General features: G+C 43.3%; 2 protein-coding genes and 1 non-coding gene across 5 annotated transcripts in view; 2 read left to right on the top strand and 1 right to left on the bottom strand.

Moving 5' to 3' along the window:
• Positions 1 to 4,827: 4,827 nt before the first annotated feature.
• On the top strand, positions 4,828 to 12,396 carry LOC106610397 (fibrinogen-like protein 1). The gene is made up of 6 exons (XM_014209757.3): positions 4,828 to 4,975; positions 5,235 to 5,394; positions 6,187 to 6,281; positions 6,803 to 6,891; positions 10,307 to 10,503; positions 11,305 to 12,396. Exons 1-6 carry the CDS (start codon positions 4,828 to 4,830, stop codon positions 11,525 to 11,527), a joined length of 912 nt encoding a protein of 303 aa, XP_014065232.1. The 3' UTR covers positions 11,528 to 12,396.
• A 2,405-nt stretch (positions 12,397 to 14,801) lies between these two features.
• mtus1b (microtubule associated tumor suppressor 1b) overlaps positions 14,802 to 22,085 on the bottom strand; it is a 96,238-nt gene continuing 88,954 nt past the window's right edge. For all 3 annotated transcript variants that reach the window (XM_045722932.2, XM_045722931.2, XM_045722929.2), the window contains 7 exons: positions 20,727 to 20,941; positions 18,968 to 19,073; positions 18,678 to 18,751; positions 18,359 to 18,454; positions 17,547 to 17,663; positions 16,271 to 16,368; positions 14,802 to 15,508 (listed from right to left, as the gene is read on the bottom strand). In XM_045722932.2, coding sequence (XP_045578888.2) covers positions 15,292 to 15,508; positions 16,271 to 16,368; positions 17,547 to 17,663; positions 18,359 to 18,454; positions 18,678 to 18,751; positions 18,968 to 19,073; positions 20,727 to 20,941 — 923 coding nt within the window. In that variant the 3' untranslated portion in view covers positions 14,802 to 15,291. The remainder of the gene's footprint in view (positions 15,509 to 16,270; positions 16,369 to 17,546; positions 17,664 to 18,358; positions 18,455 to 18,677; positions 18,752 to 18,967; positions 19,074 to 20,726; positions 20,942 to 22,085) is intronic.
• trnap-ugg (transfer RNA proline (anticodon UGG)) lies at positions 16,437 to 16,512 on the top strand. Its single transcript has one exon. It is a non-coding gene; the product is annotated as a tRNA-Pro (tRNA).

Genomic DNA, 22,085 nt, shown 5'->3' with positions numbered 1-22,085 from the left:
ACAATAGATTTTTACCTTGTTATCTCAGGGATTCGCTCTAGCAACCTTTTGGTTACTGGCCCAACGCTCTAACCACTGCTGCCCTGTATAGTGAGTTCCAAAATTATTGACACGCTTGATAAAGATTACTGTATAATATAAATATGTAAAATACTGAGCTATATTGTATACAAAAAAAGTGGGGAAATTATATTATTTTATAATAATACAATTGCTAAGGGAAAGATTTAGTCTAACAAGTAATATTTTCCTTTCTCAAAAAATTATTGACACCCCAGTTTTCCATACCTCACCTTGCGAGGATAACGGCATTGAGCCTTTTTCTAAATTGTTTTATGAGTTGGAGAACACATTGGGCTCTTAGACATACCTCCACACAGAATCCTTCCAGATCCTTGATATCCTTCGCCTGCACTTATGAACAGCCCTCTTCAATTCAAACCACAGGCTTTCAATGGGTTTCAAGTCCAGAGACTGAGATGGCCATTGCAAAATGATGATTTTGTGGCCAATTAACATGGATTTTTAAGAGTGCTTGGGGTTATTGTCTTGCTGGAAGATGCATTTGCTGTCAAGTTTCAGGCTCCTATATCTAACATTTCCAGGTGCTAGTTAAAGTTCATGATGCCGTTGACCTTAACAAGGGCCCCAACAACCAGTGATCGTGCATACACAATCCCTCTCATAACATTTCTATAGAGTTACTTATAGCTCTCTGTGGTTCATTACAGCTGGAAGGTCCTCTGTTCTGATACCAGTGTTCTGAGACCAGGAATCTGATACCAGTGTTCTGAGACCATGACAAATATTGTCCACGTATGTTTTGTGTGGTTTTCCCAGAGGTCTTCGTCCATGAGAGGGAACCCACAGTATGAGACTGCTGGCAGCCAGCTCAGGATGTCTGACACACTGACCAGCAAATATCAGCCTCCTGGCCCTGATCTTCTCACTGATCTTGGGTAGACCTCCCTACAGCTGTTGGTTGGTCAGGTATTGAAACCAGGGGACCGTTTTCACCTCTCAGCATCCTGGTGTAGCGACCATTTAGATACTGGACAAGGGCAAAGATACACACAACAATTGGTAAAAAAAAAGTTCTCTACTTATTCTGCCAACAAACAAAACTGTTTCAGTTAAATGTTGGGCTTCCCTTAAAAGCCACAACACTATAGATGGATGGGCTTCCAGTTGGTTCAGCAATATAATCATTACTGTATTGGTCCTTTATCAAAGAGACATTCAGGAGGATTCCAATTAAGTAAAAATAACACTGACAGAAACTATAGGAAAGCACCCTTCATAGATACAACCACAGTAGGTCCTGCTGTGTACAAACAACCCCTTCCCTGCATACAACTCAGACCTGGGTCAAACCACAGGAGAGCACCTGTACTTGGTAATATTCTAGACGGGTTCCTAGTGTACAAACTAGTTTAAACGTTAAAACTTTACATCAAATTTGGATCGTTAACTTTAAGAAAAAAATTCCTAACTGAAAAACAATGGTCTTTTTAAAAAAGAATTTACAACATTTTAATCACAGTGTAGTTATCACAAAACAACCACTAACATGTCCTGATCATCATTATAAAGAGACACATTTAAATTAAACAAACCTAACGCAACAATGCTGTAACGTCAGTAGCATCATTCACCGACAACACATTCAATTGTTTGTGAAGATAGATCACTGTAGTCTGAAATGACACCTGTAAATGTGAGGTGCCAACCTAATGTTTTGTCACAGTTTAGGGCAGACAGTCAGGAAAGTGTAGACTTTTTAATCTGTATGACATCGTAGGGTTGTTGTAACATCACTCAATTAACAGAGGATAGCCACAAACACTTCCACCAGCTGTGTTTGCAATTGTGTGATTACTCCAGGCTGAGTGGTGACTGCCCTCTAGTGGAGGAACGGCATACCACTCTTTGGCTGCGTTTAAACCCTGTTCTGATTCCCCCCACTAATTGGTCTTTTGACTAATCACATCAACTCTTTTGCCATTAATTGGGCAAAAGATCAGAATTGGGCTGCCTGTGTAAACTCAGCCTTCCATTTGATATGAATAGTCACGTTTACTAAAATTTGTACCATTTTCTTCAATAGGGAATATATCCTCAAAAACCAAGCTAAAACATAAAACGGTCGATCGTTACACTTTACTTAATCGTTACACTTTTTTACTTACTATCACTTTTGTTTGACCATTTCATCCAATCTTCCATGTTGAATTCCCTCTGAAAAATCTTCTGTTGCTAAGTTAGTAAATCTGCTTCTACGTTTACACAGGCAGCCCAATTCAGATCTTTTGCCAATTATTTGCATATATGATAACTAACTGATCATTTTCCTAATGTGTAAACAGCACAAAACCACATGGAATATGATCTTTTAGCTTTCGATTTATACCACATCCATATGTGGATCTCAAACCTGATACAAACCAGATCCTCCACAAATGACCTGCCTGACAATCAGATCTGATGTTTTTTAGTTTATTTTACTGGTCACCTGCCGTTACCATGACAGGAAATGAGCATACATGCAGTAAAGAGGTCCCTGGGATGCAAAACGTGGGGGGAAGCCAGGGAAGATCAACTGACCACTCTCGTTGAAGCCACGGAAAATCAAGGCTGATCGCAATACTGCAGGCATTGCTAGCAGAAAACTGGATCCCCCATTATAGTGAATAGAAAAATTGACATTTTATGGTCAATCTTCATGTAAATAAAGCAATGTTTTGAAAACCAACATGGTACCAATAATTGCTTCTAATCCACCAGATGTATGTCCTTGAACCGATTATTAAAATAAAATGGCACACAGAAAAAGTTAAGGATAATTGAGTTGCCAATGGAAGCCTGCAGAACTCCGGCCAGCCTTTAACTGAAGTTACTCATTGAGAGGGGGTAGCACTGAGCTTGCCTGCAATGCCACTTCCTGGAGTAGCTCAAACTGCTCATGTTATGTCTCCATGAGACTCCATTTTAACCAACTTCATTTGGTTTCAATGCACTATGAAGTCTTCTCAATAGGAATGAATGGTGTCACGTGATCGATTGTTTTGTCCATTCATATATACACCAATTGGGGAATGTGCAAGAACACCTTCATTGTCGGTCATTAAAAACAATCTGATCTAACAAAGTGGATATTTATTAAATTCGTCATAATTTATGAGTTCTAACAGGCCCACAATGTGGTTACTAACACCATATTTGGATATATTTGGCTGGCTGTTTTCGCTGCATAATATTTAAAAGTTGTTATTTTTTGGGGTTTAGAAATGTTTTCTGCTAAATGCTAACTCTTGTTTGTATAAGCTGGTAGCATAGCTAGGCATATAGAAATCGGTGGTGGGAGTTTAAGCCGTTTTTAAGTGTGATGTACTTGATTGTTGATGATGATATAAACATGTATTGGGGTTGACATCCATACAAGCATTATACCTCAAGATTTTTACCCCAACATTGTGCGAAATACACACATAAACAATAGCCTAAAAGTAGGCTAAATTTGATGGGTGGCAATGGGGAGATTATTGAATCTTTCGCCCCACGAGGAGCTCACGTGCATGGTGTTTCCATGGTGTCTCCATGGTGTTTCCATTGTTTTGGTTGAATTCCATTGATCTCTACCGCATCTATGCATCTGTGTGATACTTCAGAGGCTACATCAGTGTGAATGTGGAAAGCTGATATGGGTCACCTGTAAAACTGAGTTTGAACAGTCATAAAAATTGGATACAGAAAGAAAATCTGATTTGGTTTCTTGGGGTGGCTGTGTGAACATAGCCCAAATGCCTTATTTATCCATCATAAACTGGATTGGTAAGATCGGAATCAAGCCTATTGAATTAATAGAAGTAAATCAAAACTAGAGCTAAAACATGAAACAAGGGGAATGTTGACTTTAGGCAGGGAAAGTTACAAGTCATTGAACTCAAGAGTCAGAAGGGCCATGTTTAAGATTACGCCAGTAAAAAGTGGTATTGTATCACCAGTTGGGTTATGAGAAGGGAGGATAGATAGAGGGAAGACACTACAAAAGGCAACCCTCTTCCTACGCAATAGACCACTAGACACAACGAGGTTTAATAAGAAGGTCAATGGCCAGACTATGGTGGGAAGTCACTAGCCATTTTTCAAAGTACAGCAGAACACTCGTGCTGACTCCGATGTTTAGAAACTAGTGTGCTGCATCCCAAATGGAACCCTATTCCCTATATAGTGTACTACTGCTGACCAGGTGCCATTTGGGATGTAGCCAGTGTCTTCCATGGTGGGTTGTCAGAGGGTAGGGTGAACAGAGCGTCAGTAACACTGGTGGTTGAACATAGCTCACACGCCATGGCAGGAACGTCCACCATAGCAGTTTTGGGGCTTTTGTTCCTCACGGAATGCCACTCGGTAAGATTTATTTAGATTTTGATTGGCTTTGGTTCATATTGTGCATAATTCTACTTCCTTAACACCCACATACGTTGTGATGATGACATCTTATGTGCCATGTTGGTGTATTCTGCATGCACCTGCCTGCATGTATGTTTGTGTGTGTTTTGTGTCTGTCTCTGCATCCAAATATAATTCATATCAGATTATATCATAACAGGTTTCTTTATTTATGTTATTGTTTAATGTACTGAGATTAGCATTTGTAGGCTAACACATAAAATGAACAAACTTGTTCCTTTATTTTATCTTGAAAACTGTGATAGAACGGACCATTCTGATGACTTAAAAAAACTGTTTTGTTAAATGAGTTGTATAGCCTGAGAGAGTGAACAGGGTCCCCCTGTCCACTAGGCCCCAGTGCAGTGTGGGGAGATGGTGGGGCGTCTGCAGGCTGAGATGGAGGACCTGGTGAGGGTGATCAACGACCAGCACCGCTACATCCAGGGGCTTCACCTCAGCCAGGCCCAGAAGCTGCCTCAGATCCCCCAAACACACCTCCAGACTGGGGGCCAGTACAAAGGTCAGACAGGGGGTAGAACCACATAGGTCCTGTTGTTGTTGATGTGGAATTCTATGGGTAGAACATAGAATGAATAGAACCAATGGAATGTATTTTTTCTGAACTGAATTTAGTTTTTTTTGCGTGATTCATGTTTGATTAGCTATTCAATTTCGTTTTTAAAACAGACATAAATAGTCAAAGATAATGCGCTGTATAAGGAATGGATCGGGTGCCATTTGGTGTGCATGCACTGTAACCATGTCCTCTGTGTGTTTAGACTGCGCTGAGATCTTTAAGGATGGGAACTCAGTTAGTGGCCTGTATATGATCAGACCGGACCGGGCTCCCTCCTCCTTCATGGTGTTCTGTGACATGAGTGATGGAGGAGGCTGGACTGTCTTCCAGAGGAGAAAGGACGGAACGGAGTCCTTCGACAGGTAGGTGGAAAGAAAACACCATCTACTGACAGGTTGATTGATCAAATTAATTCATTTGAAAAAGTTAATTTTAGTTACACTGCACTGCAGTTATACTGCAATATAAGTACTGTTCATTTTTGTAAGGGCAATTGTAGGAATAAACAAATACTATATGAATGTTTGATGTATTTTACATTAGATATCCTAACTAACACCTTTTGGTTTGCAACAAATTGTCATGGTATGCTTTCTGAGCTCCAGCACAGATCATGTATTGGGAGCAAAAAAAATATTTCTGGTATCTCAGATTGTTCTCGCATAGAAACTTCATTGGGAGGAATGATGTTTAACATGCTTTTTACATTTTTTGGAAAATCGTGATAAAAGGGCCTAAAGTGGCTTCATGTAAGACCTACACGTCTCCTGTCAGACCTTATGACCTGTGAACTGTACCAGATACAGACATCATGGTGTCGTCATACTCTTTATAGTGTGATCTAACTGATGGAATATGTACAAACTCTGACATTCACATTCATTTATTCAACACTATGAATTTGAATATCTCAAAACGACCTTTTTTGATTTTTGGAACAATATACTCTACAAGTACATCATTCCAGAGTGGGCATTCTGGTACTTTTAATGATATAACTCAAACATCCTTCCTCCCAATTACATTTTTGTGAGAATTGCCAAAACAATCTGAGATACTAAAATATTTTCCGCTCCCGCTGGCGTGGAATTGCTCCGTCGTTGGTTTCAGGTTTAGCGACACTTGCATGTGGGTGTTTCTCTCTCCCTGTACAGAGCGTGGGTGGAGTATAAGCATGGTTTTGGAGACAGCGAGTCAGACGGAGAGTTCTGGCTAGGGAACGACCCCCTACACTACCTCACCTCTCAAGGTGAAGAGGAAAACCTACATCTAGGGCCAAGAGTTTTTTCCCACCACTTGATCTGACCAGGAAAAACTCCTGGCCCCTTGGAACAGGCTGTAATAATAATATGACCCAGAGTTCTTCCTGGCCTAAATCAGGTTATAACTAGGATCCAGAGTTTTCTTAGTCAGGTAACAACACTTGGCTAGAAAAAACATCTGAAGGCATGTGGCCAAATTCACATGGAATGTACCTAATAATGACAATAAATAGCTTTTACGTTACATAGAGCTTTTAACTATAGTAGAGCTCAAAGAGCCCTATTTCCAACTTGAGATACGTTGACTTAAAATGGACTCAAGTCCAAAAATGTTGACATAAGTCCATCTTTTATTGGCTTAAGTCCATGTTAAGTTTACTTATCTCAAGTCTGATCATGGCTGAGTGCTTTACATTGTATGAGGCCACAGCAACTCAACTCACCCACCTGGGAGACAATTGGTGGCCATTTCGGCTCTTTATTACCTGTATTTGACTCTGTTTTCTAGGCGACTACAACCTAAAGATCAACATGGAGGACTTTGACGGAAACCAGCGCTTCGCCGAGTACAAAAACATGAAAGTGGATGATGAAAAGGTACACGTGAACAACACCGCGGTCTTTACTGCAGACAGTCCTCACATGGAACAGACACGGTTTTCCCATAACATTGGCCGTCACTATTTTGTCTACTCTTGTTCAAACTGTACAAAAGGCAGTTGAGATATTGATAGAACGTAAAGAACAAGGACATTTGTAGTATCCTTCCTTTGTCTTTTTTAACCCAACACCCCCCCTTCCCTTTCTTTGTTGACTTAAGTCCTTTTTCGCAAAAAAACGAACCAATCTACCGTTCATACTGAATAAACTGGAGATTACCAGGACGAGTATACAGAGCATGCGCTGATCAGCTGACAAGTGTTTTCACTGACATTTTCCACCTCTCCCTGACCATGTCTGTAAAGTTGACTACCATAGTTCCTGTGCCCAAGGATGCCAAGGTAACCTGTCTAAATGTCTACCGCCCTGTAGCACTCACAACTGTACCAATGAAATGCTTTGAAAGGCTGGCCATAGCTCACATCAACACCATCATCCGAGAAACCTTGGACCCACTCCAATTCGCATACCGCCCCAACAGATCCACATAATCTCTATTGCATTCCACGCTGCCCTCTCCCACTTGGATAAGAGGAACTCCTATGTGAGAATGTTGTTCATTGACTACAGCTCAGCATTCAACATCATAGTGCCCTCAAAGCTCATCACTAAGGTAAGGATCCTGGGACTAAACACCTCCCTCTTCAACTGGATCCTGGACTTCCTGACGGGCCGCCCTCAGGTTGTGAGGGTTGTCAACATTACATCCACCACACTGATCCTCAACACGGGAGCCCCTCAGGGTGCGTGGCCGCGCACAACTCCAATACCGTCATTAAGTTTGCTGACGGCATGACGGTGGTAGGCCCGATCACCAACGATGATGATACAGCCTATAGCAGGGCTCTCCAACCCGGTTCCTGGAGAGCTACCTTCCTGTAGGTTTTCATTCCAACCCCAGTTGTAACTCACCTGATTCAGTTAATCAACCAGCTGATTATTAGAATCAGGTGTGCTAGATTATGGTTGGAGTGAAAACCTACAGGATGGTAGCTCTCCAGGGACAAGGTTTGTGAGCTCTGGCCTATAGGGAGGTCAGTGACATGGCAGTGTGGAGCCAGGAGCTGATCGTGGACTCCAGGAAACGGTTGGCCATGCATGCCCCCATTCACATTGACGGGGCTGTAGTGGAGCGGGTCGAGAGCTTCAAGTTCCTTGGTGTCCACATCACTAAGGAATTAACATGGTCCAAGCACACCAACACAGTCCTGAAGAAGGCACGACAATGCCTCTTCCACCTCAGGAGGCTGAAAAGATTTGTCATGGGCCCTCAGATCCTCAAGAAGTTCTACAGCTGCACCATTGAGAGCATCTTAACTGGCTGCATCACTGCTTGGTATGGGAACTGCTTTGCATTCGACCACAAGGTGCTACAGAGGGTAGTGCATATGGCCGTCCAGGACCTCTATACCAGGCGGTGTCAGAGGAAGGCCCTAAAAATGATAAAACACTTCAGCCACCCAAGTCATGGACTGTTCTCTCTGCTACCACACCGCAAGCCATACCGATGCAGCAAGTCTGGAACCAACAGGACCCTGACCAGCTTCTACCCCCAAGCCATAAGACTGATAAATAGTTAACCAAATAGCTACCGATACCATCTGCATTGACCCCCATTTGCACTAACTCTTTTGACTCCACGTACGCTGCTGCTACTGTTTATTATCTATCCTGTTGCCTAGTCACTTTACCCCTACCTACAGTATACTGCTGCTACTGTTTATTATCTATCCTGTTACCTAGTCACTTTACCCCTACCTACAGTATACTGCTGCTACTGTCTATTATCTATCCTGTTACCTAGTCACTTTACTCCTACCTACAGTATACTGCTGCTACTGTTTATTATCTATCCTGTTACCTAGTCACTTTACCCCTACCTACAGTATACTGCTGCTACTGTCTATTATCTATCCTGTTACCTAGTCACTTTACCCCTACCTACAGTATACTGCTGTTACTGTCTATTATCTATCCTGTTACCTAGTCACTTTACCCCTACCTACAGTATACTGCTGTTACTGTCTATTATCTATCCTGTTACCTAGTCACTTTACCCCTACCTACAGTATACTGCTGCTACTGTCTATTATCTATCCTGTTACCTAGTCACTTTACCCCTACCTACAGTATACTGCTGCTACTGTCTATTATCTATCCTGTTACCTAGTCACTTTACCCCTACCTACAGTATACTGCTGTTACTGTCTATTATCTATCCTGTTACCTAGTCACTTTACCCCTACCTACAGTATACTGCTGCTACTGTCTATTATCTATCCTGTTACCTAGTCACTTTACCCCTACCTACAGTATACTGCTGCTACTGTCTATTATCTATCCTGTTACCTAGTCACTTTACCCCTACCTACAGTATACTGCTGTTACTGTCTATTATCTATCCTGTTACCTAGTCACTTTACCCCTACCTACAGTATACTGCTGTTACTGTCTATTATCTATCCTGTTACCTAGTCACTTTACCCCTACCTACAGTATACTGCTGCTACTGTCTATTATCTATCCTGTTACCTAGTCACTTTACCCCTACCTACAGTATACTGCTGTTACTGTCTATTATCTATCCTGTTACCTAGTCACTTTACCCCTACCTACAGTATACTGCTGTTACTGTCTATTATCTATCCTGTTACCTAGTCACTTTACCCCTACCTATATGTATATATCTACCTCGAACACCTGCACATCGACTCGGCTATATACACGGCGTACCAGTACCAAGGTATCGCTACTCATTGTGTATTTATTATTACGTGTTATTACTTTATTATTTTCTTCCTCTCTGTATTGTTGGGTGAGAGCCCGTGAGTAAGCATTTCACTGTTAGTCTACACCTGTTGTTTACGAAGCATGGAACAAATAACATGTGATTTGAAAGTCCTTGAGGGAAGGTCCTGGGGAAAACCAGCAATAATCTTCATTCACCTACTCATATTAGCCCATCGTGGAACAAGATCAATATTTGTAGACAGCAGTATTCAAAAAGATACATCTCAGCAGGGCTCTGTTTAGGAGAACATTGACTGTGTTACAGTACAAGCATGTTACATACCTTGGTCTATCACTCCTGGTCTTCAGCCTATTACCTAAAGTTGTGGTACCTTTTACACTAGGCGTGGGGAATTCTGGCCCAGGACTTCTGCAGTGTGCACACCAATGTAGGCATTTGTTTGAGGTCTAAATTGAAGACCACAATTAGTTGATTATTTGAGATCAGGTGTTAGGTTAAATGGGATAGTTCAGTGATAGTTAAATATTCAAAATCACTGAATTATTTCTCCATAAAATACTTAAAAAATGACTCCCTAAAATACTCCTCTTCCCCCTCCAGAACCAGTATAAGCTTCATCTGGGTGACTACACTGGCAATGCGGGGGACGCCCTCCCCGAAGCCCACCCCCCTCCCAGTGGGCAGTGGAACAGTCTAGGGGCCGGTCAACTGGGAGTCAAGTTTAGTACCTACGACCATCCCAACAAGGACGATGAGAAGTGTATCCTCCATGACACGTCAGGCTGGTGGTTCAGCAAGTATGACCTTCTGCATTACAGAGAAGCTAAAACTTTTAATTTGTCTCTATACTCCAGCATTTTGAGAGAAAATGTTTTGTATGATACAGTATAAAGTTACACCTGTTTTACCATTTAGAAATGAATGCACCCCCATTTGAAGGTGTCATAAGTACTTGGACAAATTCACTTATAGTGTATACAATTTAGTCAAGTTCAGTATTTGGTCCCATATTCCTATCCCGTAATGACTACATCAAGCTTGTGACTATACATTTGCAGTTTGTTTTGGTTGTTTTTCGCAGATAATCATGAATGAGTCATGAATAATGACAAGTGAGAAAGTTACAGATGCACAAAGATCATGTCCCCAAAATATGCTAGCCTCTCACCATTACCAATAACAGGGGACGTTAGCATTTTTTCAGGGGTATGATTTTATGCCTCTAACTTTCTCACTAATCATTATTCACGATTCATTCACGATTATCCGTAATCATGGTAGCATCCACGTTAATGTAGAATTGTTGAGAAATATTATATTCTTATTTACACTAAAAGTGACTCCAATATGACACAATACATTATTTGCCCTTCTTTTCTATTGGGCACAACATAATCTGAAACACAACCAAAGCAAATCAACCAATGGTTGCGTGCCATCAACTGTGTTATTGACTGATAGATTGCTATAACGTATGATATGGTTAGCTGGTAAAATACTTATCCAGGAGTTGTAAGATCTGGCAACGTCCAAGCAATGGAACGCGACCTATCACTATGAATCTCAGATGTTGGTGTCATTCTGTGTCTCTCCACCAGGTGTGCGTCTGGCAACTTGAACGGTCACTACTACAACGGGCCGTACCAAGCGGTGATGGATGACGGGGTGGTCTGGTACACCTGGCACGGCTGGTGGTATTCAATCAAATCCGTAGTCATGATGATCCGGGCCTCCGACGTCCATCCGGCTGGATCTCATGTCCAACTGTCCAGATCGCCAGACGACATCGATCCTGTTAGAGTTTTGCCTCAATTAGGATAGGCTAAAGGTGGTGTTACATCATAGAGAACATCCAATCATAACAATATTGATGCTAATTGAGGTAAAACAGTAATTATGCTCATAGATTATTAAAGGATTACATTTATTTTCATCATCAATTGCTTACCAAAAATGTATTTCAGCTTTTAAACCCCTTTGAATCAGAGAGGTGTGGGGGGCTGTTGTTGCGGGGGTCCACTGCCTTGCTCAAGGGCAGAACCAGGGGCGAAAATCTGATATCAACTTTGGAGGGGACAATTATATGAAATTCTCAAGAGCAATTCCTGAGGGGGACACCAAAAGTAGTGCTGTAACACATAGCCTACATTGTAATATGGTAAATGTATATTGAGGAACCAAAGAAATAAGGTGTTTGCCGTACTCCTAACTACCGGTACCCAAAACTACACAACTAATCACAACAGCAATACCATTGCCTTTAACAAATCTTAGTTCAGTCACCAGTTTAAGTTGAGAGTGGGGGTATCCATGGCATTTTCCAATTATGTTCCTATTTTACAAGTTAAAAAAAATTGAGAACCTTTCATAATGTTGCCAAACAAAGACTCAACAAACTTACCTGAGACTCCCTGTCTCTGCCAGTCTGTCCCTGCATATCTGTCCCCAACTCTGCTGTCTGTGTGCCATCTGTTGCCTGCTCTGCCTAATGACATCATTGTGAAACATTTCCATTAGAATTTCATTTCTTTCTTATGAACATTTTATCAACTAGTCTTTGAGATATTAGGCTACTAGGGTTCTTACTTTGCGTTTTGGTGTACTGAAAAATACTCTGATGTCCGTCTTTTATTTTTCTACCTGGCTGGCTGGCTGGCTGGCTACACACACACACAGTGTGTAGGTTATTTACAGTAGGAGATGGGCTTCTATCATCTTATCTTTTATCATTCTATTTGGGCTTCGATCTAAAAGGTAGCTAGCAAATGTGAAACGGATTAAAATGACAAGAGTTGACAGCTGTATGAGTTCACCATTTACACAACATATGCTGCAACCTTTTGTAATTTTATTAGTTTGTTTCATATTGGCTGGCTTCCAACAATAGCTGAATTTGCAAAGCTAGCAAGCACCAATTCCGTTTCAGTGGTGTTTGCTATAATCTTTGCTACCCGGGTTAAATAAAGGTGAAATAAAATAAATAAATAAAAGTTCACTTGCGACAATTTAGCTTTTGCAACGAGACCATTAAATATATTTAAGACAATGGTAGAAGAGAGTGTAGTTCTGTTCAGTTTGGACTTCAGTTTATCGCTAACCTTATTACAGGGACTTTGAAGCACTAACTTACATCATCTGCATGCTGATCTTGGAATAAATTGACGATAGCAAAGATTCCATCTTTGATGAGGCCACATAAATGGAATAGGTACTAGCTAGCTTAATAGTTAATATTTGCGCGCTAGCTCTGCATATTCAGCTAGTGTGTGTGCGCGATTGACTGGATTAACCTCACATCAGTTACGTGCATTGAGTGCCTTTCAGACAGTGGATACGACCCCTCTGTTACCTTGCAAACTAAGGAACTGGCAGTGGATCAAACCATTGTGAAGCAAAGGGTGGGGGGGGGGGGTCGCAATCTTTTGAAACTTAAGAACGCGCTATTAAGTGTCTATAATCAGCACAATTGCTTTCATTGCGTATTATTAATATTATTTAAATTACATAGTTATGTTTCAGTGATATATTGGGGGGGACAAATCATATTTTTCCCAGGATGGGGGGGGTCGTGTCCCCCCCGAGATTTCCGCCACTGGGCAGAACAACAGATGTTTTATCTTGTTGGCTCAGGGATTCCAACTGGCAACCTTCTGGTTATTAGTCCAACATTTTAACTTGCTAGGCCACCTGCTGCTAGCCCATATGCATATGAACTACACATCGACACATCCAGCCCAAAGCAGGAGGTTTAAAATATACTTTCCAATGTACCGGAGCGTGAATGTGACTGTTGGGCGATTTTTACATGTTTTTCTTTTAGAAATAATGGTACAATGTGTGTACAATTATGTACTTTCCACTCAAATAATTTCCGATTGTGACTAAATTAATTAAACGTTATCTATGATCAACTCTTACTTTAACATAAATATTGCCTATATTCATAAATATTGCCCCCCCCCCCCCCCTCTCGCTGGGCACATTCCAATCTCAAAAGAGACTGCTCTATCATATAAAATGGGCTTCCTCAGACAAACAGTTCTCCAGACATTGTGAGATCTAATCTACTACACAGATCGACTGCACTAAAGACAACCTGGAACACGCCCACTTTCTTCGTGTTTTAAGCCAACTCTTAAAACATTCACTAGTTTCTACCTGTTAATAGTGCAGCCAGAGATAAGACACTAGAAATGACTGAATAGTGGCTGCAAACAAACCAGGATTACATTACAGAGAGACAGACAGAGCAACAAAACCTCACCAGATCCTTGAGAGTGTATTATTTCCATGTTAAAGCAAAGTAGAGTGGTCGTAGAGGAGATTTGAGGCCACTGAGGTAGGTGTTAAAAGGGTGATCTATGCCCTCCAGGGTGGATTCCCTTCTCTGGCTACTACTGCACAACAACGCGCGCTCGATCGATCTTACCCACACTGCTTCGACATAGCGGTCAATCATTTCGACAGGTAAAAGACTTGTGTGTGTATAACCAATCTCTTCCAATGTATCACATCATACCTATATGTCCCTAATCATATCCACTATTTAATGATGTATTTATAGAGGGATAATAAAGATAATTGACCTTGATTTTTTTTTTTATCGTTTGTTTATTTACCTTTTAAAATTAAACAAAATGATGGTCAGTTTGAGGCATTCTTGGAGAAGTGGAGAGGTTTGAGATAACATTGGCTCAACACAAAGTTCTGGAGTTTTGGATTGGGAACATTCTGAGCGATAAAGCACAGATGAGTAAATACATTCCACAGTTTTATTAAGGTAGAGATGATGAAGGTTTGGGATTAAAGTTCACTTTAACTCTGAATAGCCGCGCCCAGATATGGACTGTTTGTTTATACAAGGGGTCAAAAGCAAGTGCTCGTTGGATAAAGCTCTGCCCTTCAATAAGTCACCCTCAAAAACGCTCTATACCAAAGATGGCGGATAAATGAAGATGCCCCACTCAGGCTGTTTACCATATTATTCTTTTTTTCATTGACTGTATATGAACCAGAAAAAAGGGAATGCGACGTCTCACTTCCACTTCCGTCTCTGGCCTAAACCATTTTAACATTTTCAAAACTACATCCAAGGTTTTTCGCACAAACTTTATTAGGGGAGCGGGGAACACGATGCACAAATAAAAGAAGGAGAATCAAATCAAGCTGAGAAGCTATGTACAAACCCTGAGGTTTAAGTTGCCTGTTCTTTCTCTCTGCTGAAGGGAAAAAAGTGAGAGAAATCAGGCAGAAAAGAACAAAGGCAGAATTGTCCCACGCTTTAAGTAAGTGCATCTGTGCAACATTGTCTTCTCTTTCTGGAAGCAAAGAAAACATCTGTACAAGTCTTTGTGGGCAGAAGCCAAAACTGCAGCGTCATCATATGAAGTAGTCCATCCGTATTTGGAATAGCTTTGTCTCCTTGAGAGGCTGGGGTTGGTGATCTGGGGGGTAGGAGGTAAGGGACTGTAGAGGGGGGTTGTCTTTAGGGTGTGTTGGAGGGGGTATCCACACAAACACACACACTCTCCCCACACACACACACACACTTTCTTTCTCTCTCTCCCCTTGGTGTCCAGTTTGGGTTATCTGGTGGGCGAGAGTGGGGCTGCGGCGGTGGGGAAGGAAGCCGAGTTGCCGGGCGAGTGGAAGGGCGAGGAGGGCGAGAGGCGGCGGGGGCTGGCCAGGTCTCCGTTGTGCAGCTTCCACAGCAGCTCCTCGTTCTCCATGGAGAGACGCTTGTTGACCTTGGACTCCTTCTGCAGGGTCTGCTGCAGCATGGCCTGCTCACTGGACAACTGCCTGCAGGAGACACAGAGGAGAGAGGTCAGAGAGGGAAGACACACACAGAGAGGAGAGAGAGGTCAGAGAGGGGTACACACACACAAAGTGGAGAGAGAGGTCAGAGAGGGAAGACACACAGAGAGGAGAGAGAGGTCAGAGAGGGAAGACACACAGAGAGGAGAGAGAGGTCAGAGAGGGAAGATACACAGAGAGGAGAGAGAGGTCAGAGAGGGGAAGACACACAGAGAGGAGAGAGAGGTCAGAGAGGGGAAGACACACAGAGAGGAGAGAGAGGTCAGAGAGGGAAGACACACAGAGAGGAGAGAGAGGTCAGAGAGGGAAGATACACAGAGAGGAGAGAGAGGTCAGAGAGGGGAAGACACACAGAGAGGAGAGAGAGGTCAGAGAGGGGAAGACACACAGAGAGGAGAGAGAGGTCAGAGAGGGAAGATACACACAGAGAGGAGAGAGAGGTCAGAGAGGGGAAGACACACACAGAGAGGAGAGAGAGGTCAGAGAGGGGAAGATACACACAGAGAGGAGAGAGAGGTCAGAGAGGGAAGATACACAGAGAGGAGAGAGCGGTCAGAGAGGGGAAGACACACAGAGAGGAGAGAGAGGTCAGAGAGGGAAGACACACAGAGAGGAGAGAGAGGTCAGAGAGGGGAAGACACACATTCTTAGAACTACATTCTGCATGATAGAAACCCTGCTGGAAGGACAGATGGTGAAGATGAGGATTCTGGAGAGAGATGAGTAACTCCTCTCTGTAGTACGTACTTGGAGAGTGCGGTGTGTTTGTCCATGCGGGCCCTGTAGTCTTCGTTCTCCTGCTGGACTTTGTTCAGACGCTCCTCCAGCTTCACGTTGCTCTCCATCTGGCGCCAAACAGACAACACAAATGGAAAAGTTCAAATGAGATATTTCTCTCTGCTCCTGTACTTCTGGTCCCGTGTGGCTCAGTTGGTAGAGCATGGTGTTTGGAATGCCAGGGTTGTGGGTTCAATTCCCACGGGGGACCAGTATGGAGAAAAAAATGTATGCATTCACTACTGTAAGTCGCTCTGGATAAGAGCGTCTGCTAAATGACTAAAATGTACTTGAATCATGCCATGATACTATGTACTTGTTTGCATGTATAGATTTGCTCACAGCATCGTATTAATGGAAACAAAGACTGTTCTCAGGGCAGGCCTATGTTTGAGTTGTGTCTGGGACAATTTTAGCTAACCCCTTTCCTAACCTTAACCCAATTCTCCTAACCATCCACGTTAATTCTCCTAACCATCCACGTTAATTCTCCTAACCATCCACGTTAATTCTCCTAACCTGCCACGTTAATTTGCCTAACCTGCCATGTTAATTCTCCTAACTTGCCAAGTTAATTCTCCTGGGAAGAGTCTTGGTTTCCACTAATGCAATACAGCGATTTACTCACTAGATCATGTGACATATGCAATGAATCTCTAATAGAAGCCTGGTGTCTGTGCTCACCATTAACACCGATGATGGCTTGATGCAGAAACGTTTGTGTTTTGTTTTCAGCTTTTATTTATGCACAATAAACTTCTGGGCACCATAATGTCCCAATAGCTGTGGATGATCTCTTTTTAGACAGTGTGCAGGTCTCCACCGCTCCTAGACGGTTTAGGCCCAGGATTCTGATTACTTTGAGACAGAGGTATTTGTTTTACTAGGTTGCGTGCTCTGAAGCCTGCGGCGAGGCAGACTCAATCTTTCCAATCATGACTCAATATTCGTGGTGTATTTATGCAGTTTTGTTTTGCAGCGAAATGACTCTTTATGTGGTGACTCCCAAGACTGAAGACAATCTATCATGAGCTTGAACGGCAAAAACAAACCCTTACTAAAACACTCCGCCTTCACAGGAATGTGTATGTGTCTTACAAGGGATGACATAAGATGGCGCACCCTTTCAGTGATGTACAGAGAAAGCCAGCAAAATCAACAGCGAACATACACAGGGGCAAGCTCAGGGCATGTATGTGTGTGTGTATGCGCGTTTTCATTGACATGTGTGTGCATGCGTCCTCACCAGCTTGTCCATCTGCATGAGTTTCTTGTCCTGTTGGTGAAGCTGCTTGGTCTTTATCTCCAGAACCACCTTAAGACTGTCCAGCTCCTGTCCCAGATACAACACATGGGAGTCCTTCTATAGGGAGAGAGGGGGTAGAGAGAGAGAGGAAGAGGGGGGGAAGAGAGAGAGAGGAAGAGGGGGGATGGGGAGAGAGAGAGAGGGGGGGGAGAGAGAGAGAGCGAGAGAGAGAGGGGGGGAGAGAGAGAGGGGGGGAGAGCGAGAGAGAGAGGGGGGAGAGAGAGGAAGAGGTGGGAGAGAGAGAGAGAGAGAGAGAGGAAGAGGTGGGGAGGGGGGAGGGGAAGAGAGAGGGAGAGGGGAAGAGAGAGAGAATTTCATTCACAAACCAGAGTAATCACTAACCTCTTCTATCCCCTACAAACTGTTGTTCCAGACAAACAACAGTCTTTCAATAACCCACTTTAAGATGGATGACTGCAGTACCAGAGTTGTGGGTTTGATTTCCAAATGAAACTAAATATGCATGAGTCACTGTGGATAAATCCCCGAACGCTGCCATCTCAGAAACGGACACAATGACCAGTGCTGCATTAGCAACCAGCAGGGGGCAGTATTCCACCAGTATAAAGACCATAAGGCCCAATAACAACAAAAAATAAGCAGGAAACTGGGACATCTGTCTCACAGCAGTGGTATTGTTGACTGAGGTACACGGTGTACCAGAACAATAGCATTCTTCAGCACCTTTCTGTGTCCATGGGGCTCTGGTCATAATTAGGGCACTACATAGGGTGCCATCATATTCCTTTTACCTGGTTCTTCTCTGCCAGAATCCTCCTCCTCTCCTCCTCCGCTCGCAGCTTCTCGCTCAGCGCCTCGTTCTCCAACGTGAGGTCCTGGATTTTCTCCTGTTGTGGGTGTGAGAGAGACAGAAAGTGGGTGAGAGCGAGAGAGAGAAAGTGGGTGAGAGCGGGAGAGAGAGAGAGAGAGACTGTTAAGTCAACGCTACAACAGTGTTACTCCCTGATACTGAGTCTATATAAGACAGACAGAAGATAGTAGTAGTATCTTTATTGGGTAAATGAGTTGGTAAGGCTGTGATCAGGGAGGTACAGGGAACATGGATCTTACAGTGAGAGTGGCCTCCGTTTCCTTCAGCGTTTTGTCCAGGTTCTCCAAGTCCTGTTCCAGGGTTTCCCTGAGCTCTGCAAAACAACAACACACTCAATGATGGGGGAAAACTAGTCACTTATTCACAAATTAAAAAACTTTGGATTAATAATTTCTCATGTGAAAACCAACCAAGTGTGTGGATGCCTGAGATGGATGGGTGGGTGGATTGAAACGTGCATTTTAGGACGGAAGAATAGAGGGATGAATTTCAATGAGTTCTGTGAAGGTGTGTGGTTGTGTGTCCTCACCTTGGACGGCGGTGTCGTAGGTCAGTCTGAGCGTGTCCATCTGCTGAGCGTAGCTGGCCTCAGAGTTTCTCCTCAGAGTCTCCTGTCTGCTCCTCATCTCCTCCAGCTGACAGAGAGAAGAAGAAGAAAATGGATTTGATTGATCATTCTAATTCCCATGGGCTCCTCTCACCAGTCAGTGATACAGGTACGCCATTACATGCTGAGCTTCAGTTACGGGGTGAATCTCAATAGTCTAAGGTTTCCTCTTTATACTTCCAATTCATACTGCTAAGATTCCCCCCATTATTATGACACATTTCAAATCAAAAGGTTATTGGTTGGGTACACAGTTTATCAGAGGTTATAGCGGGTGCAGTGAAAAGCTTGTGTCACCAGCTCCTAACAGAGCAGTTGAAATGAGAAATAATAGAATGAAGTATGTGGAGAATCCAGTATTTAAATACACAGTGTGAAAACAGCATAAAAGAAACGGGAAGTGTTTTATGTCTCTATATACATGGAGCTGTGTTGTGTGTGTGTGTGTGTGTGTGTGTGTGTGTGTGTGTGTGTGTGGCAGTAGTCTGCGTGTGTATGAGGTGTGTGTTTTGTGTGTGGGAGTACGTGTGCAAAAAAGTATCTGATTTGGAACAAGCTCATGTGGATGATTTATCGCTGATTGAATTACCAGTTAGATGTAGGCCATAGAGGACTCAGGAAATAATACTCTGTGCCAATTCATATTCATCCATGCTGTCCCGTTCTCCCGCTGATGACATCAGGGAGTAATAACCATGGCAACGGTCGTAAATCTTGGGAAGCGTTTACGAATTGGGCGCTGTGTGTGGTGCAGGTAACAGCCAGTGGGGTGTTTCAGAAGTGCACTAATGCTGTGTTCACGCGCTAGTCGGAACTAGGGAACTCCGGCTTGCTAACAGGTTGTAGTTAAACACGTGCCCCGTTCAACCAGTTAGCAAGTTGAACATTTCAGAGTGCCGACTAGCACGTGAACGCGGCATGAACCACAGGACGCGAGTCATAACGATGACATCACACCAACCCTATCCCCCTCGGCCCCCAGCAGCCTTAGAGGCGACGTATCAATCGCTAACAGCTAAAAACTCAATACTGTGTTTATAGTGCGCTGATGTTGAGCAACGCTGGCTCTATGCCTTTGTTCATGTTCTGTTCTGACTGCCTGTGTTACACAAGTGTGACTTACTGGGTTCAAAACCCGGACTTCTCCGCTCTGTAAGACTTGTGTTAGCCCTCTGAGCTAAAGCCTAGGCATGAACTCAGAGAGCCAACGCGAGTCTTTGCGTCTTAAGGCAACTCATCATCATCAATCTCAAGGCCATCAGACTGTTAAACAGCCATCACTAGCCTGGTACCACCCGGCAACTCAACCCTGCTCCTTAGAGGCTGCTGCCCTATATACATAGACATGGAATCACTAGCCACTTTAATAATGGAACACTAGTCACTTTAATAATGTTTACATACTGCTTTACTCATCTCATGTGTATATACTGTATTCTATTCTACTGTATTTTAGTCAATGCCACTCTGACATTGCTCGTCCTAATATATATATATATGTTTCTTAATTAAAACATTTTACTTTTAGATGTGTGTATTGTTGTGTATTGTTAGATATTACGGCACTGTTGGAGCTAGAAACACGGGCATTTTGCTACACCCGCAATAACATCTGCTAAACATGTGTATGTGACCAATACAATTTGATCAAACCCCCCCCCCCCACCGCCTCGCCACTGACCTGTTGCTCCATGAGGGCGCGGCACTTGTCCGCCTCCTCCTGATAGGCCTGGTGCACCTTGTCCCACTCTGCCTGGTAGAAGGCCTTGAGCCTCTCCTCCAGGCCGGTCAGCTCAGCCTGGTGATCCCTCTGGACCCTCCGCACTGTCTCCTCCAGAGACACCCGCACCTCCTCCTTCTCCTTCTGCAGCCGCTCACAGCACTGGGACGAGGAGACTGGAGGGGGAGGAGGGGGAGAAGGAAAGGGAGAGATGGAGAAAGAGAGAGACTGTCATCGTCACTTTGTATTTTAGAATTCACTTTAAAAACACAATTACCCGGAATGAGGCTCTATGATTAATAATGACTTCACTGTAATAAGAGGGGGGACAGTGTTGGAATAACATCTCCTAACGGCCAATTGGTGTTTTTGTAACAGCGTTGCATAAACACCAATTGGATGTGAACATCTGACGACGCACTGGAAAAACGCATGACTGTTCCAACATTGCGCAATCCAACCCTAACCTCTAATCTTGATCAGAGTCATATGCACCCTTTCACACAACACTTTACATGTCCGCTGAAAACTAAGGGCCGGATTCCCGGACCCAGTAAACCAGGCTCTGAACTAAAAAGCCCCTTCAACAGCAGATCTCCATTGAACGTAATTGTTTTGCCCAACCAGGAGTAGAATTCATTTGGGTCTAGTAGGCTATAACCTACTTAAATCGACATCTAATGACAGGACTATATTTTAATACATATGTAATGATAGACCCATATATGTAATGATAATACCAGATTCCCACAGCGCAGCACAGAGCAGCCTGGACATTTGACATTCCTCATATCCTCCCCTGTGGGATTAACTCTGCGGCCTGTTGCCACGGCGATGATGTCATAAAGGCCGGCAGCTGAGAGCCCGTTAACAGACAGGTCCTGTCTTTATTATGGGGTAACTAACAGAAAGGGTATGTGTGTATATGTATGTGTGTGTGTGTGTGTGTGTGTGTGTGTGTGGATTGGGGGCAGGTGTGACTGGCATGTGGCCCCCGTATTATAACATCAGCGCTTGCCCCCCCCATGCAAGTTGTTTCATAACACGACATCATGGGTCAAGAAGGAACAAGGAAGGGAGCTGGAAAGAATGTGTATCTAAGGGCAGATCTAGGATCAGGATTTACTCAAGCCTGTTACCTGTAGCCATTATCAGCTCAAGATCAAATTGATCAAGGATCAGACTTAAAGGGATAGTTTGGGATTTTGGCAATAAATCCTCTTTATCTACTTCCCCAGACGAACATGAACTCGTGGACACCATTTCTGTGTATCTGTGTCCAGTTTGAAGGAAGTTGGAGGTGGTTTCACAAGCCAACGC

This window comes from Salmo salar, chromosome 08, assembly GCF_965601325.2.
Source record: "Salmo salar chromosome 08, fSalSal1, whole genome shotgun sequence".
NCBI classification, from domain to species: Eukaryota; Metazoa; Chordata; class Actinopteri; order Salmoniformes; family Salmonidae; genus Salmo; species Salmo salar.
This window is presented reverse-complemented; position numbering and strand designations above follow the sequence as displayed.

Excerpts from the sequence above, each read along its gene's own strand:
- LOC106610397 (XM_014209757.3), top strand. The coding sequence starts at position 4,828 with ATGGTGGGGCGTCTGCAGGCTGAGATGGAGGACCTGGTGAGGGTGATC. Across the intron at positions 4,976-5,234 it reads GACTGGGGGCCAGTACAAAG|ACTGCGCTGAGATCTTTAAG; the intron begins GTCAGACAGGGG and ends CTGTGTGTTTAG. Across the intron at positions 6,892-10,306 it reads TGAAAGTGGATGATGAAAAG|AACCAGTATAAGCTTCATCT; the intron begins GTACACGTGAAC and ends TTCCCCCTCCAG.